Source organism: Nematolebias whitei, chromosome 1 (assembly GCF_014905685.2).
Source record: "Nematolebias whitei isolate Nwh7 chromosome 1, NemWhi1, whole genome shotgun sequence".
In the NCBI taxonomy this organism is placed as follows: Eukaryota; Metazoa; Chordata; class Actinopteri; order Cyprinodontiformes; family Rivulidae; genus Nematolebias; species Nematolebias whitei.
Window position 1 is genome coordinate 66,627,999 of NC_056498.1, and position 18,994 is coordinate 66,646,992.

The following is an 18,994-nucleotide window of genomic DNA, read 5'->3' on the forward strand; positions in this document are numbered from 1 at the left end:
CCATGTTTGGCTTTTTTCAAGCAAAGAACTGAATGATTTCATCCTGCCCCCCATTAGACTCCCCCCCCCCCCCCATGGTAACAAACATCTCTACTCAGCATCATGAGAACATCATCAGTGTCCAACCTGTGATGAGTCATATGATGCAAGTCATGAGCAGACGGTGCTTTCATGGAGAAATGTGCACTCTAATGGGGTGCAGGATGAAATCATTCAGTTCTTTGCTTGAAAAAAGCCAAACATGGGTGGAGAACATTTGTTAGGCTGTTGTTTGAAAGCAAAAGAAATAGGCAGCCACCATGTGTTGACAGTGGCTGCTGATGGGGAATCCGGTACGAAGGAAGCACAGAAGATTTTTAATGTTTTTATTATAAAAGTCGTTGGAACTAAAGCCGTTGGAAGTTTCACTCCTTGTTCAAACAGAGCCAAGCCCTTTACAGCAGAATGCGTGGAGACAGTTCGTTTACCCTTTTAGCAACTTTGTCACAAACGCACACAAAAAATAACGTGGACAGTTCACTGGAGTTTGATGATTGCAAAAATACAACATAAACCAGAATTTTGTAATTTGAAAATACTATACAGTGTAAATGTAAAACATTTTAAGTGGTGTCACTGGTGTTTCTGCTAAAGGGTTAACTCGAGACAAAAGTGGCTATTTTGATTTTAAAGGTTGTCTAACTGGTCATTCCTGATATTCAACTTGGACATGTTGGTTTTAAAGGTTCAACTAGACTTTGTTGCTTTATAATCACAGAGGTGGTTTCTGGAAGAAAGTTTAAAATTTGCAGCAATAGGCACCCGTGGGCAAACAATGGCAGATTTTTTTGCCAGAAGAAAGTCAAGAAGAGAAAGTATCTTTAATTTGTCCTTGAGTTTGCATAACTGTACTTCTGTAGGTCTAATAAATTAAAATGATAAATGGCAGCATCTTTAATTGATTATCAATAATAATCAATTAAAGATGCTGCCATTTTTTTAAATAATAACTTGAAGTTGGCAACAGCAAAGTTGAAGTCAGGGTCGGCAGCAGAAAAATGCAGAGAAAACAATTTTGGGAAGTAGAAAAAGAAGGAAGGATCCTGTGGTTGTGTCCAAATTAGGCTAAAAATGGACTTGCCTCCCAATTCCCTCACACATTCAGACACACTCAGCCAAAATAATCTTCCACCTCCCTCTTTTTACAGCTTAAATTATGTTCAGCTGGCTATCTTTACTCACTTTAACACTTTACTACACATGCCAGAACTTTAAATGGTTTGCATCTTAAACTACCAAGAAGTTAATTAAATTTATGGCTAGAATTTTCTTAGCACAAATTATTCATTTACTGTATAAAGTTTTCCCATTTTAAAATTATTTGTGGTAAAACATGCAAACGCTTTTATTTAATTAAAAAGTTATAGATAAATGTAACCCAAGTAAACAGTAAAAAATAATTTTAATCACGCAAAAAACTTGCACAAATATTGAACACTGACTTCATTATATATTTCGCTATCTATTCTTTGCTCATAAACACTGATTTATATACAGTGTAACAGTGAAGTCACCAACTCTGGTTAGAAACTGCTGCGACTCAGACAAATGTTTGGCGAAGCAGGTTATTCAAGCAGGTGTTCCAAGATGGCCGCGCTCAGCCGAGCTGTAGCTTCACAGGCTCCCGGTGAACTTGACCTTTTTTGGTTCCTGTTACTTTTGTTTAAACTTTTTTTTGCACCTACAATGCCCATCCATGATACGGGTATGACCGTGACACACGTGGAGTTTTCTGTGTCGCTGCTTCGCCACCTTGCCATCGTGGTTCAGTCCTTCCAGCCTCGGGCTCAGGACTGTCATGGCGGCTGTCTCCATGATCCTCCATCTGCCTGCACAGATTGAGCTCTACAGACCAGTTTGGTTCCGCGGGAAAACCTGGACGTTCTTCGTCTGCCGGACTCAGTTCTGGAGGGCAGTCTGGGAGGGCAGCTGCTGTGGTCACTGTTACCATCGGGCTGCTGACGGGACCTGCTAACTAGACTTGCTAACGCTGCTAACAAGCTCCTCCACCTGCCTGAACGGACCGAACTCTGCGGACCCGCCTGGTTCCGCGGGGGAATGTTGGATGTTCTCTGTATGCCAGACCCAGTTCTGGAGGGCAGTCTGGGAGGCAGCTGCTGCGGTCCTCATTATCGTCATGCTGCTGACTGGACCTGCTAACAAGACTTGCTAATGTTGCTAACAAGACCATGCCGCTAACAGTATCATGCTGCCAACTGGACCATGCTGCTAAAATAACCTCACTGTCATCAGAACCACTCTGCCAATAGGACCATGCTGCAGTAGATTGATTTATTTTTCAATTTTGGCGCCTTATTTCTGTATTTTTGTTGCATGCTTTGAATAAATCTTAGTTTATATTAGTTTAGTTTATGCTAGTTTAGTTTATGTTAATTCTCACATTAAAGTGTGTGAACTAAAGCCACCCATGAGAATCGTGCTGCTGTTGTTCGGTGTATTGTTTTGCACTATTATTGTTTAGCGTATATCTTAGATCTTTTAGCGTACCGTTTGGCGTTCGTTTAGCGTATATCTTAGTTTATTATCTTAGATCCTTATTTGCTGTTTCTTTTTACAATTTACATGTTTGCTATTGTTGGATGTAACTGGGACCCTGTGTACACAATTTTGTTCCACCTCATTTACCACATGCGATGCGAATGACAATAAAGAACCTTGAATCCTTATGTTCTGCAGAGCGAAAAACCAACAGCAACGTTTGACTCCAAACTCTAAATATGTTTTCAGCACAGGAACAGCTTATCCATTATTTATTCATGAAATTAAATTTAAAAGACCTGAGTCACTTGGTTGAAAATAAAGCAAACACCAGTACAGTCAGAAACCACGAGCACCATTCTACTACCAAAGCAGCAAAGTAGATTAATATAGATTCAAGCAGCGGAACATTCTCTACTTTCAAAACTCAACTTTGCTGCTTTGACAGCCCAGATTTTTACAAACCTGCAATTAAAATGTTCAACTTTGCACTAGAAGTGTCCTTTAGAGTAATTAGGCCATAGTATCACAATATATTATAAGACTAAAAACACCACTTTAAAGCATAAATCTGTTAGTACATGCAAGATAAGTACTACCTGGCATCAGACTCGCTGTAGTACTCTCGAGCAACGATGTCCTCGAACAGTTCTCCTCCTGTGACTCTGCACACACACGCGCACACACACACACACACACACACACACACAGAAAACGTCCAGGTGAACTGACTGAGAAGTCCAGAAACATTTCCATGCAACAGCAAAAGTGATTAAAACACATTTTACCTGTTTAGCCACATGTTTTGTTGATTTTTGTTTGCCAAGAGATTTAATTTTCAGCTTCACAGGCTGTACTGGTGCGTTAACAAACCGTTTAATGATTGATGAAAACTTGTATAAGCTTTTTTTCATCTACTTTGCTTTTATATTTTTCTTGCACTACATAGAAAATTGAAACAATATGTAAGATTTCAGCAAAGCTTTTAAAGAACTGTTTTAAGCCACTGTTAAATTAGTAATTTTGCCATGTTCCTGAACTTAAACTTATGTATGCTGATAGCATTATTGCATGTTTTATCATTTATTGTTACTTGTTTTTCATGTTTGTTTGTCTTGACAAGTTCTACTTGCCTTTTGGTCAGATCTCAGTAGGATTTTTTTTTTCAGATCAAATAAATATAATGTATATGTAACAAGTGTTCAAAGTGTGACCTAATATGTGCTGACAAATGATAAAAATAAAATAAATGTTATTTCAGCAGATGAAAACAAAAAGTGCAAAATAAACTATCTATATTTACTGCAATCTAAATGAGTAACAGACAGTTTTGTATTAAACTGAGTATGAAAAAGCTAAAATATACTAAAAGTCTACAACATGCCAGAAAAAGAGCACTGATCTAATAACAGAAGTTAGATATTTTTATCTGAAGCACTTTATGTATGATAAAGGAATCACGTCTTCCCTGATTAATGATTTTTTTATTTGTGGTCTTCACTTTACCCAAACAGACTTCTGAAGTTATGAACTTTCACTATTACCTAACTTTGTCCTGCTATTTGTAAATGAAGCTGACGTTAAAAGCAATGTGTCTGTGTGCGCATGTGCTAATGTGATTTACTTACAGGTCAAAAATGAGGTAATGGAAGCCTTCTTCCGCGATGCTGTCATGCAGTCGCACTAAAAAAAAAAAAAAAAAAAATAAAAACACAGTCCAATTAAAAATGGGTCAGACACCACTGCTTGTGGGAATTAGCTTCAATAAATAGTAAATGGACTGTACCTATATTGCACCTTTCTATCTTATCAAGACGGTCAAAGCACTTTACACTACAATCTGTACCTCATATACCATTCATACAGCACTCTACAATATATATATATATATATATATATATACAAAGAATAATCAGTGCTTTATCACATTCATACAATGATGGGACACACATCGGAGGCAATGAGGGGTTCAGTGTCTTGCCCAGGGACACTTCAGCATATGACTACTGGTGGAATTGAACCCCCAACTCTTGCATTTGTGGACGACTGCTCTAACCACTCAGCCACAGCCGCCGCACATAAAGCAAACCTAAATGAAGGATCACTGAAATGAAAGCTTATGTGAACACGTTGAAGCAGTTTGAACTATCTGATGATTTTTAGCTAATGTGCAGTGTATTCACATAACTTTTATTGCTTTGGTTAGCAATCTTCTATGATATATTAATATTGCTGGGCCTGCACAAGTAAAGAAAATAACAGTGTCATTCTGCATTTAGTTCAAAGAATAAGAATCAAAGGTTACAGAATAAGCCCTGGAAAGGAAGGCAGCTATGAATGACTGAAATCATGTCAGAAATTGCCTCAACATGTTTAAACTATGTGATGATGCTTTATGAGAGTTGTTTTTCTGAGAAAATGAGCGTTCAAGTTCCTGGAAGACAAAAAAAATGCTTTATTGTCAATTTTCTTCAAGCATGTCACATTTTGGAAAAGAAAAAGAAAATAAAAAAAATGACAAAATATGGGGTGTGGTTGTGGAAGAAGAAAACAATGAAGAAGGATAAAACCTTCAGGAAGTTATCACACTCTTCATGTCTGTGTGTGGGCTCACCCAGCACAGATAACATGCAGAAACGTTGTCATTTCCTCCCCTTCCAAAAAACCATTGCCTTTGTTTCTGAACCTTACACTCAAAGAACAAGAGGTTTCACAATTGAAGCTGTAAAGAAGGTTTACAATATTTACAATGATTAGAGGAATTCCAAACTAAATAAATCTTCAAACTACCTAATGCTTTAGAGCAGGGTTTCCTGACACTTTATGATATTCAAGCAAAGTTGACTTCTAGTTCTCCAACAGGACAGAAATTTAGAAGAATCAAAAACATAAAGGGAGGTTAGTAATGTTGAGGAAACGATCTATTAAAGTTTAAGCTTCAGACATAAAAAGCACAGATGAACAGCAGCTGACTGAACTCCTGTTGAAGGTAAGGCTCACTTTGCCAGCTTAGCTGCTGGCCAGCTGCACCATGCAAATGTCCGTCACAGAAACTCAGCATGTAGATGACTAGTTCGACTATTATCAAGAAACAATTTTCTGCTGAGTTATTATTAAACTGAACACTGCTGAAATGAAACAAAACAACAACAAAAAAGAGGAAACTTGTTTTGACAATTCTCCAGCCCCACCGTGTGAAATAAAACAATACGCATAGTTTGAGGATAAAAGGAAACTGAGGGTTCTATTTCGTATAGGCTTTGCCCTTTAAGACTATCGCTAGTGGGTTTATTCCTTTGCACGCAGTGCAGCACTGAAAACTTTAGTCCACGCCCACCTGCTGTGTGGGCATCACCCCCAGTCCATATAAATTACGGTGAGACCTGGTAATCGGCTCCCATTTTTTCTTCAGCCAGCTAGCTAGCACTGTCAGAAGAACGAAGAAGGAAAAGTTGTCCAGCTTTGACCGGCACAACCTTTGCTAAGGATGCCTGGGCCTTCGCCATGCCAACCTCCTGCCATACCAGTGAGCTCTTCCTCCCCGAGGAGAAGCAGAGACGAGCAGCCTTGTTCAAGGTAAGCGCCGAGGAGTGCTTTTCCGTGGCAGGCCACTACCCGCTGGACGACGCCATCGCATTTTCTAATGTTTTTTCCTCGTGTGAATCAGAATATTCCCTCGAAAAAGGCGATGTTAGCAGCAGCTCCGTAAGTGGGTTTTTTTTTCCGTGGAGGGCTGCTACTCGCTGGACAATGCCACCACCTTTTTTAACGTGTTTTCCTTGCGGTGAATCGGATGATTCCCTCGAAAAAGGCGATTGGGCAGCAGGTCCACCGAGTGGTTTTTTTTCCGTGGCGGAACGCTACATGCGGGACGACGCCACCGCCTTTCTTTGACGCAAAGTCACGCAGTGAATCGGATGACTCCTCCAAGAAAGGCGATGCTGAAAACCTCGCTGCCCCTTCCCTCCTGGAGAGCGTAGTGACGGCAGAAGAGTGGTCAAACAGATGCTCATCCACCTCAGGTCTTCCCACGTCGGCAACCACACCGCTCGCAGCCGTCGCCGCCCTCCTCTTGGAGTTGCCCGGCATAATCCAGGAGGCTGCTAACACAAGGGACTTTCCATCCCTCGCCTCCCTCCACCCTGATCAGATGATCTGGCGGGAAGGTTTGGCTCCGCCCCACCTCGTCGTCATGATCCCATCTGGCCTCGCTGCCCAGCTGTGACGTCACATTGGAACGAGGCTGCAGCTGGGCCCGGCAAGCTGAAGACCTCTGTCTCCACCTTCGCCTCCATCTCCGGAGAGGAGGGTTTTTACCGAATGGTGGTTTTTTCCCTCGGTTGTCCCCCCTGGAGTCAAGCTTGGTAGAGGCGCTTGGGGCAAAAGCTTTCAGTATGGACTGACAACCTATCCCTCCAGGAAAGCATGACCAGAGGGTGACAAAGCTCTCCAACCGAGCTCACCAGTGCACATCACAGGCGGTTCGCAGCGAACAACAACATAGCTCTGCTGGCCTACAGCATCTCAAACAGGCTGGAGGAAGCAGACCTGCTGGATGAGACAAAGCTCTCTCTGTAAAGCCGCTGACGTCATCTTAAACATGTGTGCCACCTCTGAGGTACGCCTGTCCCACATCGCCGCCCGGATGACCATGATCCAAAGGACCACCTGGCTCTGCCTCTCGCCATCCTTGTCCGAGAGGCTGCTGGAGGGCCCCATCACCCCAGAGGCGCTGTTCGGGGCCAACTTCAGGAACATCCTTGAGAAATCGCAGAGGTGCGAGGAGGTCTCCAAGACTGTACACCATCTGGTGACGTCACAGTCCTCCTCCCACCCCTCCGGCCGCTGGAGGGACCGCCTTGGCCAGCAACAGCAGCAGAGGCACTCCACAGCTGCGGCAGTGACTTCACGCTCCACTCCTCTGCCCGCCCCCTCCACCAGGTAACAGATCCTTGAGGGGAATGTATGTGTTTTTTGATGATGTATGTTTTGATATAAAACAAACACCTCTGAAAGTAAAGTGTCTGAGACAGTCTGAGACTGTCTGATCAGCTGATCTCACAGCTGCCTCTCTTCACACATTCCCCACACAGAACGAGCCAGTAACCTCTAAACAGCGTTTTCAATGGCACAAAACACACATCTGCCAAGTCAGCTAAAATTATGTTTTTTCAGCAGACCAAGTCCGATAAAATCCCTCGTTTTCAGCCAGAGCCTGTTTTTAATTTCTGCTGTTTTCTGCCCACTCACAGCGCAGCGGGAGTAAACGTGTTTCTCCATGACAGCTGCAGCCTCCACCGAAACAGCGTCTCACTCAGAAAGCGCTCACACCTCCTCTCAGTGCGCACCGACCTCAGCTCTAATGTGAGACCGCAGCCTGGGCTCAGCACAGATGGCACACATACAGCTCTTTTCTCTGTCAAAGCCCCCCTTGGGTTCCCCCCAGAGAATCTCTGGAGCGAGTGATGGCAGTAAGGCTTTTTAGTCTGGTTGACGTTCATGAGAAACATGACACAACACAAATGCGTGCCCGCTCTCCGAGCGTTACTCAGAGTGGCACCGAGTGTGTTCCGTGGACAGATGGACAGACCGTCTGATCAGCAGGGGTTACACGCTGCAGTTCGCAGCTCAACCCCCACCGTTCAGAGGGATTATAGAGGCGGTTCTGTTTTCTCCAGAGCAGAGCTCGTCTCTCCAGTCAGAAGTTCAGGAATTTCTGACAAAAAACGTGATTTCCAGAGTTCCCAACGGAGAGGATTTTTTTTTTCCACCCACTACTTCCTGGTTCTGATAAATAAATAAAAAAACGGAGGGATGAGACCCATTCTCGACCTATTCATGTTCAGCAATTCAATCATGGGGAGACAATTCCACATGCTGACAAACAGCTGCTGGAGAACTTCACCAGAACGACTGGTTTTCACCTCTATAGATCTGAAGAGCGCATATTTTCATATTTCCATCATTCTGAAACACCCCACGCACGTTCTCGAAATGCGTGGAGACGGCTCTGCAGTCGTTACATATGGCAGGAATGAGAATTATTTTTATCTGGACGATCTGCTCTTATTAGCTCGGTCCAGATAGGAAGCAGTCGCACAGACCAAAACGCTAGTGTTACACCTGCTAAACCTGGGGTTTCTATAAACTGGGAAAAAATTCCGTTCGTCCATCCCAGATGATTGCTTATCTGGAAGTGGAGCTAAACTCAACTACAATGAGAGCCCATTTATCACAGCTGAGAGCCGAAGCTCTATCAGCTCAGCTCCGCCTTGTCAAACCCTGCAGCATAGTGACAGTTCTGCTTGTCATGAGACTCCTGGGACGATGTCAGCGGCCCACATCGTGGTTCCGCTGGGCCTATTTTACATGAGACGCCTTCAGTGATGGTTCGCCCGCCTGCGCATAGATCCTGTGCGCCAGAAAAGGCGGATTATCTTTGTGCCCCCCTCCGTGAGAACCGATCTGAATCACTGGAGAAACCCTCTCATTCTGTCAGAGGGAGTTCTCATCAGCAGGCCTATGTCACATGTCTCAGTTTTCATAGACGCGTTCCTGTCAAGCTGGGAGGAATATGTCTGTTCCAGGCAGTGGGAGCACAGTGGCTGGACCACATGTCGTGTCACATAAATGTGCTAGAAAGTTTTCACGGTCTGAAACGTGACTCAGCATTTTGCTCCCCTGCTGCGGGATCAGCATGTTCTGATCCACACAGACGACAAAGTGACGGCAGCTTACATAAACCGTTAGGGAGGCGTGCGCTCAGCCTAACTGTTACGCATCACAAAACAGCTGTTTTGTTGGGCACACAAAAACCTGCTCTCCATCAGAGCAGTGTACATTCCCAGCGTCCTGAACAGGGGAGCGGATATCATGTCGAGGGGCAGTCCCTGCCACAGAGACTGGAGCCCCCATCCCGAGCTGATCTCTCGGATTTGAAGCAGGTTTGGCTGAGCAACAGTCGATCTGTCCACCACACGGGAGAATGCCTAGTGTCATTTATGGTTCTCACTGAGTCCACGAGATGACCCACCATTAGGAGTGGATGCCTTCACTCACAGCTCGTGGCCAAAAATGCTCCTTTATGCGCTTATAACTGTAGTGAACCTGATCTGACCCTGATCTGACCCTGATGACCTCAAATCTATCAGATGGACAGAGACTGTTATTTTCATTGATCTGAATACAGTCTGAGCCATCTGGTGACTTTCTTTCTTGAATTAATCAAGCAGAAAAGACAATTCTCTATAATCATTACTGTTTTACAAATGTTTAATAATCAAATTGTGTTAGTTCCACTCAATGTTACAGGTTGAAAAGAACTACTCATTTTTATTTTACATAAACAGTAAGTAATGATTTTTATTCCTCATTCAAAGAAGAAATCAGGTTAATATGCATTTCTTGATTTTCTGTCTGAAATGAGCCAAGCAACGTAAGTATGTGAAAGTTGAAGCTTCGGTCAACTAAATGTTTACTGAAAAAGAAATGTCATGTTTAATCTTTACAGAAGATACAGAAGAGTTTGACTCCACGAAGTCTGCTTTTCTGCAATAATCTCTCTGTCAGTTGTTAAACAAACTCATTCTCTGACCTCGACTTTTGATAACACCTTACGTCAAAAACCGCACCTCTTTCTGGTACATCCACGAATCAGAAAGCTCTAAATTGAACCGGAAGTCGACCCATTTAAAATGTGGCAACTTCCCAGTTCATGTTAGAACTCCAGAGAATTCGGGAGATTTCCAGAGAATTCCAGAGGCTGAGGAGATGAAGAACTAGAGAGTTGCTGGAGTTGCTGACAATTAAGAGTCTGAGAAGTTCTGAAGAATGAAAGGAGTTCAGAGTTCTTGGGTGCAAACGCATTCAGGATGATCCAGAGACGTTTTGGGATTATAATTTCTGTTTGAAAACCACGTACGACTCTCTGAGGGTTTGGTAGTTCTCACGGAGACGCTGAAAAGAGTCAGAAAGGAACCTACGCCGACGCTGATTTCATCATCAAGGTAGATGGTTCTATTTTCGACCAAGTGTACCGTGGGCAAGCTGATATCTGATGGAGCGTGCAATTTCTGGTCAAACAGATTAATTCCCTCACATATTTCTCTGTAAGATAAATCTCCATTTCATCTTAAAACTCTCCTCTTTCTCATAAAATCAGTACAGATATCTTAGGAATATCTGAAGCAAAGTCCTTGATCACCGCCGAGTGATCGATGCTCATTTTCTGTGAAACTTGTCTGTTATTATTTTCATATTTTGCCAAATTAATGTAAATGTTTGATGTTAAACTTTGATTCTGAAAATAAATGACCGCATTCATTTTGATGGGTCAAAGATAAATAACGTCTCTCGTTACATTTCTGTTAAATTCAATGCACGACATTACACAGTCAGAAAGATGAGGAACTCGTGAATATTGTATGCATATATATCTCATATATTGTCATACTACAACTAGTGGCACGTACCTACGTGACTACTACATATCAAAGTGGACAGCTTTTCAGAGCTGGTGCACGGAGAAAGGTGTAGAGGCCATCTCTTGTCCACTAGGTGACATGCTGTCCTTTCTGCAGCATCTGATGGACAGAAATCTAGCGTTCAGCACAATTAAAACTTATGCTGCAGCCATTTCTTCCTGTCACGAGGGTTTCGGTGACAGAACAGTTTTTAATCATCCGTTGATTAAGCGTTTCCTGAAATGTGTACGGAGACACAGACCGGTGTCACGTCCACTATCTCCACAGTGAGACCTAATGATGATCCTGCACGCTTTAGTGAGTGATTGTCTGCTCTCTTTGTTGCTCCCTCATGTCTCAGAATTCCAGCTGACGGCAGTTCAGCTGTACTGCGTTTTAACCCTGCTCTGGAAAGCATCACAAGCTCATTCAGATCGAGAGTGATAACCTTGGATGGGTTTTATCCTCTTCCTCATAATTCTGAGGAGGAGACATCTCACCTCCTTCTGTCCCATGCACGCATTTTCATGTTACGTGGCGCACACAGCCACACTGCGCCGCTTTCAGCGTATGTTCGTGCATTACTGGAACAGCTCTTCAGGACATCCTCTATCCACCCAGCGCCTCTCACACTGGTTGTGTGAGGCTATTTCTGAAGCTTACAGTTCATCTGGACTGGATCCTCCAGATAATCTCAGCACATTCCACAAGAGGGTTTTCATCCTCCATGGCTCTGCATGGAGGGATGACAGTGGAGGATATTTGTATGGCGGCTGCCTAGTCATCACCATGTTCAAATATTTGTTTTTATCTACGTGATGTTTCTACTTTCTCCATGACCCATTCTGTTCTCAGGGTTCTGACAGAATAAGTATTATTTATTTCATGGAGCCTCACTTTTGAGCTCACACCTGCCTGCATGCAGTCGCAATGTGAAATATTTATTATCAGTCACAAGTTCATGACTGCTGATTTTATCGTTATTAATCGGTTCATCCTGAGGAGCTGTTGGTCTGCTCTGTTCATCGTTACACTGTTACAATTCGTATCCTCCGTTGTTCCTATTCACAGCAGCAGGTCTGCTATCTCAGCCTTTTTTCCTCACTTGAGATCTTTTCTCCGGTGTGCTCCTGTGCATGGAGCACGCAATTACGCAGCACGTAATTACACACACTGAAGGCTGAGTGATGAAATGTTTTTTTTGTGCAAGCAGGTGCTCCATGTTGTGTCTGAGTGGACCCAGTGAGGCATAGACTACATCCTGCTTCGCCTTTAACCCACTAGCAATAGCCTTAAAGGGCAAAGCCTATACGAAATAGAACATTGGTTAAGTACTATAACCCCAGATTCCATGAGTATAGGCGCAGCCCTTTAAGCTCTGGGCCTCACTGGATCCTAAATGGCTGAAGAAAAAAGCTACTTGGGAGCCGATTATCCCATCTCACCATAATTTATACGGACTGGGGGTGAGGCCCACTCATCAGGTGGGCGTGGACTAAAGTTTTCAGTGCTGTGCGAGAAGGGATAAACCCACTAGCGACAGCCTTAAAAGGCTGCGCCTATACTCATAGAATCTGGGGTTACAGTACGTAACCAACGTTTTCACATCCATATTGGATAAACAAAATGGCTCTTTTGTGTGTCAATTGCTAAGCAAACAGGGTTTTACAGTCAAGTCAGTCAACTCATGAAAGCAATAAAGCTAGGTGCTTGAAATAAATAATTAAATGTCTGCAACAGACATTGGGTTCAGCCAATGTCAGTCCACACTGACATTATTAGAAGACAATGCATCACTTTAGCAAGGTGATAGTAAAATTTAGAGCTCAACTGATATCAGTAGGGCTGAAATTTTAGGCTGATATAGGCATTTGGGGATCTATTGGGCCTGGGTAGGCCTGTCGCAATAAACAAATCAATTAATCGCATGATAAATGAAAATTATCAACCTTATTTTCATTTATCGGCTTTATTGTTTCTTCGTGTCTCTCTCTTTCTACTGAAGACGCGGGATGACAAAAGGCTCAACTCCGGTGCTCTTCACTGTCCCCTCCTTTTCTCTTTTCTCTGTAAAATCTGTTTTAACCATCCAAAATCACATTTTTGTATTGGTAAAAGCAGCTAAGCTACGAGCTAAGCTAACAGGCCGACCTCGGGGAAAAAACTCTGTCTTGTCGAAGCTCCAAAATTCACGGTTGAAACCCGTGCCTTCATGTAAAAAGTTGTTTTTCTCTGCAAAAAGAAGCTGAGAACTTGTTTACTGATTTTTTTAATTAAATTAAAATCTTTGTGTGAAAAATGCTATGTTAAAGAGCTCAAACCACACAGAGTGTCCGCCATTTTGAGAAGCAAAAAAAGGAAGGAGAGACAGCCCATGACACAAGGGGCCTCCCTCCCATTTTTCTTAAAGAGACATGCTGCTCACTCACTCACTATCCAGCCTTCAGTTCAAACAGTCTTTTACTGCCACCCGGTGGTCAAAAAAGATACTACATGCAAAACAAATTAACCAACATTTCTTCTTAAATTTGACAATAATTACTAATTATTGTCAAATTTTAAACAATATTATCGTTTATCGCAATAATTTCTGAGACAATTAATCGTCCAGCAAAATTTGTTATTGTGACAGGCCTAGGTATCGGTGATAATTGTCCCACTATGTGCCAATATAAACACTTATAATTTTCAACTCTAATATGCTGGAACCAGCCATAATTGTACAATGTATCCAGCAGAGGGCGCATGAAGACTACTTTCAAGTCATGGCCGTTCACTTTAAGTTTAACGTTCAGCACAATCGAAGCAACGAGCAATACTGTGTGTTATTGGCATTAAGCTTTCCTCTCCCAATATTGGTATCGGCGTTAGTCAAAATGGCTATATCGGTCAGGCTCTAGCAACGTTTTTTTTAACAAGTCTTTAAAATTACTCTTGAAAAACAGAAAACTTAGCAGAACAATAGTGTTGATCTGGACCTGATTAAAATTTAGTTCCAAACGCCCTTTTATTGTTTGTTCTTCCCTCAAAAACTCATTTTAAACACAGCTCATATTGACTTTAATGGCTGGATACCCTAAAATACCATATTGGATACTGGATACCATATTTTCCCTAAACAGTGATGTAGAAAATCATATGAACACAATTCAAGCTTTGCAAGAGAAACATCTTATTTCAGACTGACCCTTTCCAGTGAAAAGTGGCATGAGTATAAAGACAAAATGAGCTCAGAGGCTGATGTTTGTAGGATCGAACTTTCCAGAGAAAATTTAATGTTCATTTGGATTTGTCCATTTACTGCTTCCATTATTTCCCTAAATGCATAAAAAAACAAAAACATCAAAGTTCTTGCTCAATAATCTAGGTACAAAATCCAACAAAGCTAAGTCTTTAAGGCTGCCTCAGGGGAGTCGACGGGGCAGACTCCAGAAACGATCTCATCACCATAAAACTGGTCACCCCACTATGCAAGTGTGCTGCTTGTTGGACTGAGTTTGTTGTGGCTCCTCGGACTGATGAAGTCCTTTGGATGAAGGACAAAACGTTTCAACAAACAAACAAACAAACAAAAGAAACCGTCCAGAGGACCTGACTTACCGGTACTTTGTTGGAAAAAGCAAAAACAGTTTTTAAACAGCAGCGAAAAGGAAAAGCTAATTTTAACACTAAACAGGAGGGCAACTGTGACTTTGTGGGCCTGCAAATCTGAATTTCCTACACAAGAAAAAAAATTTGAGGTCAATGAACAGTTTTACTCTAAATATCTTCTCATTATTTATTAACCTTTATTTAACCAGGCAAATCCCATTGAGATTACAGATCTCTTTTGCAAGGGAGGCCTGAGCCTGAAGGCAGCCTAACATGCATGTTTTTGTTCTGTGGGAGGAAACCGGAGTATCCGGAGAAAACCCACGCAAGCATGAGAAGAACATACAAACTCCACATAGAAAGACCCCAAGTCCAATTAGGGATTGAACCCAGGACATAATTGCTGTGAGGCAACAGTGCTAACCACTGACCTATCGTGCTGACAATATTATATTACACATTTTAATTATCGCAGACGTTACCAATTTTTATTTAGGCTCACAAAGACAACTCACCTATGTTTGGATGTTTAAGCATACGACAAATCTTCGCCTCCCGCTCCAGTTTCTGGTGATCTACGGGCAAAATGGAGACAGAGAACAGAATTAAGAGTGTGGGAACAGAGGAACAGACGTCAATAGATAATGCTCATCTTATCTAACATGTGAGCTACAGTGACCAGAAAACCAACATTAAAAAAAGAAGCAACTCTTGAAAATTTTCCGAACGAGTCAACACGGAAAAGCATCAGTTCAAGTAAACATCATTAGCATCTGACGGGCAAATGTGGCTGCAGCACACTTTGAAAACAGCTTTTCGTTAATCGTTTTTCAAAAGAGACGAGAGACTTTATGCCTAATAAATAAATAAGTTGTTTAGGCTTCCAAAGATGAAGATTTGCAGCCACTAAAAGTTGAGATTTTGTTGGAGAGACTTTTAGAAACGCTTGCATAAGTGACTGATTTAATAAACATTTTTGAAGGTGTTCTAGAAACACAGATTTGCTGAACCGGATTTTTTTTCAGTCTCTTCTGCCCTCAGGAAAATATTTTGCTCTAATTCTGCCTTTTGATCATCACAATCAAAATAATCAAACACAGCAACGTAGTACAATAAAATACCAAAATTTAACAAATTAATTAATATTCAACATTTGAACAAGCAAAAATCTAAATTTAATCGCACACAAACAAAATATGAGCTCAATTTTTTGCACTTTGTAAAATATGGGTCCAGTCTTAATTTAATCCATGACCAGTTAATGACTTTAATGACATGTGTGTGCAGCTTTGTGTGTTTGACAGACAGATTGCTTTTAAAACCGGTACAGTGGATGGATCCGAAGGATGACACCTCCTGTGCAGAATGTAAGAGGTCAAGTTCATCTTGAGCATCCTGTCACCTAACAGCTGCTGTTCTCCAAGAACAGATGGGCTGCTTACATGGTTTCACTTGTTCCAAGTGCCTTTTTGTTTGCATGAAAAAGAGGGAGACACTGGACAAGTCTAATCTTTCAGTCCAACTCATACAAGGCTTTGGATTAAGGCATGGTGTCTACTTAGCTTAAAACTAAGTGCTGCAAACATTTTAAACAAAATGCATTCTTCCCAACTAATGTCTTGAGTGGCTAATATTAGGAGTGCGAAGTTTTCAGTGTCTGGCGATTCGATTCGATTCAATTCCGATTTTTGGTGTCACTATTCGAATCAAAATCGATTTTCAATTCAGAAACGATTTCTGATTCAGAAACGATTTTTGTCTACTGAAATAGTCATAATCTTTGTTTAAATTATGTAAATGACTAGATGAAAAGATTAAACAACAATGTAAACAAATAGAACATTTTTTAAAACAATAATTTTAGGTTCTTTATTGTATCAAAATCTTTGTGCATCATTTCATATTTACCGTATTTTTAACCCTAAAAGTCACAGTTTTTTTGCATAATTTGCATGCCTTGCGACTGATACGCCGAAGCGACGCATTTATGAATTTTTTCCTATATTTATGAACCAATTTTTGGCTGAGACTTGACCGTTTTAATTCATTCTGACTGAAAATATTGAACACTACCATTTTCAGCTGCTAGACGGCACACGAGTAGTATGGCATGCCGTTGTATCATGTAATAGGTAAAAGTGGCTTTTAATGACACAATCGGCTTGCCACAGTATGCCACCTTCGTCCAGCTCGCTTGGAGCAACCGTCAATCAGCTTCATTTCGCTGCGCCGCCCCGGCGAAATGCAGCTAATTTGACCATTGAAGTGCATTTATTAAGCAAAAGGTCAACTGAGACACACCTTTGCTATAAAGTCGAGCAAACAAATAATTGTTTTTAAGTGTTAATCTTATTAAATTCTTGTTAAATATTTTTAATATTTTAATATTTTCAGTCCCCCCACCATCACAGACATTTACACCTCTAGATGCAGGAAGAGGGCCACCTGCATCATGAAGGACCTGCCTCACCCAGCACACTCACTTTTTGCCCTGCTCCCCACAGGAAGGAGGTTAAGGAGCATTAAGTGAAGAACCACTAGACTGAGGAACAGCTTCTACCCTGAGGCTGTTACACTCATGTGTCTCTAACCAGGATAATCACTGAGAGAAACTTTTACTTCAGACTGCTGTTGTGATGGTAGACCCATAAATCAATAGGTGTGCAGGATCTAAACTGTGACAGTTAATAAAGTCTAAATGCTCCTATTTCATCACACACAAGCACACACAGACACATAGACACACGCACACACATGTACATTGTATGTAATCAATCCAGTCAGTTAGAGGTTATGGAGAGTAAAGAAGGGACTTTAGTTAGTCTGGAAAGACATGAGCTGGAAAAGAGAAATGGAAATACTTTCTTCCATGGAAGCAAACACAGAAAGCGTGATTAAGGCAGTGGAAAATCAGTTGACTAACATGTAAACATGCAATTTGGGGTGTTGTATAAATACAAAATGCCATGACCGCTAAATTACTCCTTTAGGTCTAAGTTGACAAGGACTGCAAAGTGAACTGAATGATGAAATGGGTTCTGCAGCAGAATATTTGGAAAGTCAAAAAAAAAGGAATTGTTATTATATACCATATTTTTCTGACAATAAGGCACACCTAAAATCCTTTAATTTTCTCAAAAATCGACAGTGAGTCTTATAATCCAGTGTGACTTATGTATTAATTCTGGTTGTGCTTACTGACCTCGAACTGATTTTATGTGGATATTGTGAATGAGTTGAATAAAGTTTTACTTATCTGACCATTTTGTTTTGCTTAATGCGCCTTACAATCCGGTGCGCCCTATAGTCCAAAAAACACGATTATACAATTCCATTTTTCCACCTCACACACCAAAAGTTTTAATTAACCGGTGTGTATAAACGGATGAGAAATCAAATAACTTTTGTGACACTGCTCGGAAGCACATATAGAGGCCCAAAAAAGGTACATTTTTCTCAGAGCCATAGCTATTTTGGTTGCTCGTTTTCTTAGAAGTCTGATCCCGCTACAAAAAAGTAGCATTCTTTAACTTTGGCCTAAAATGACATACTGTATTTTGTTACAGCAAAGACTTCTGGCAGCTGGGAGCTTAAAAACACTGTTTTCTGTCAAACAAAACAAGCATTCCTTAAAATTAACTATTTCATTTAAATTAACTATAAATAAAACAAATGCAGCCTAATGCTAAACCAGTGAAACAGAAAAGTTTATTTTTTTTAGAAATAGAATTTAATTTATTTTTGATTCAAATTAAAAATTTATTTAATTGATTCTACATTAATGAATTTAGCATCTAAATTAAACAATAAAACCACATGCTGACTTATTGTACATAATAATGTCCAAAAGTTCAAGACCAAAAAAAAGCTGGACCTTCCGTTTTCTGACTTTTGTTGCTTTTGTAATGGCAAAATAATCCAACCTTGGAAAAAGCAAACATTTTGTGGTTAAAAAAAAAAAAAGGCAACTGGACAAGTTCATGTTGTTTCTTTAAAAGGTTTTACCTCTCATTCAATAAGCCAGTAAGTCCAGTCACTTGAAATCAAGATTTTAATAAGAATCTATGTAAAAAATACTTTTTAAAAATTTGATTTTTATGTATTTTTTAAGTGGCATTAAACAAACACCAATTTCAAAATCCTGACAAGTAAATAAGTGGTAAATTCAATAACTCTTGTAATGACAGCATGACGAGTAAAAAGATGAAAAGCTGTTTAAAAGATAATTGATAAGTTATAATAGTTAGGTGAGATTAACCACAAACCTGACCCATCTTCTTCAAATCCAAAGCAGTCACAATAAAGCAGTGTTTGTTCACAATGTGTTTTAAAATCTGCAAAACTAAGATTTAGCTTTAGAGTGGACAAAGGCAACACAAATCTGCATTAATAATTACAGCAGA

The 18,994-nt window shown here is 40.9% G+C and overlaps 1 protein-coding gene across 13 annotated transcripts in view; it reads right to left on the minus strand.

Moving 5' to 3' along the window:
- camk2g2 (calcium/calmodulin-dependent protein kinase (CaM kinase) II gamma 2) overlaps positions 1–18,994 on the minus strand; it is an 89,410-nt gene that overhangs the window by 31,179 nt on the left and 39,237 nt on the right. For all 13 annotated transcript variants that reach the window (XM_037680203.1, XM_037680197.1, XM_037680156.1 and 10 more), the window contains exons 3-5: positions 15,107–15,166; positions 4,167–4,221; positions 3,138–3,203 (exon numbers count right to left, since the gene is read on the minus strand). In XM_037680203.1, the coding sequence (XP_037536131.1) occupies positions 3,138–3,203; positions 4,167–4,221; positions 15,107–15,166 (181 nt within the window). The remainder of the gene's footprint in view (positions 1–3,137; positions 3,204–4,166; positions 4,222–15,106; positions 15,167–18,994) is intronic.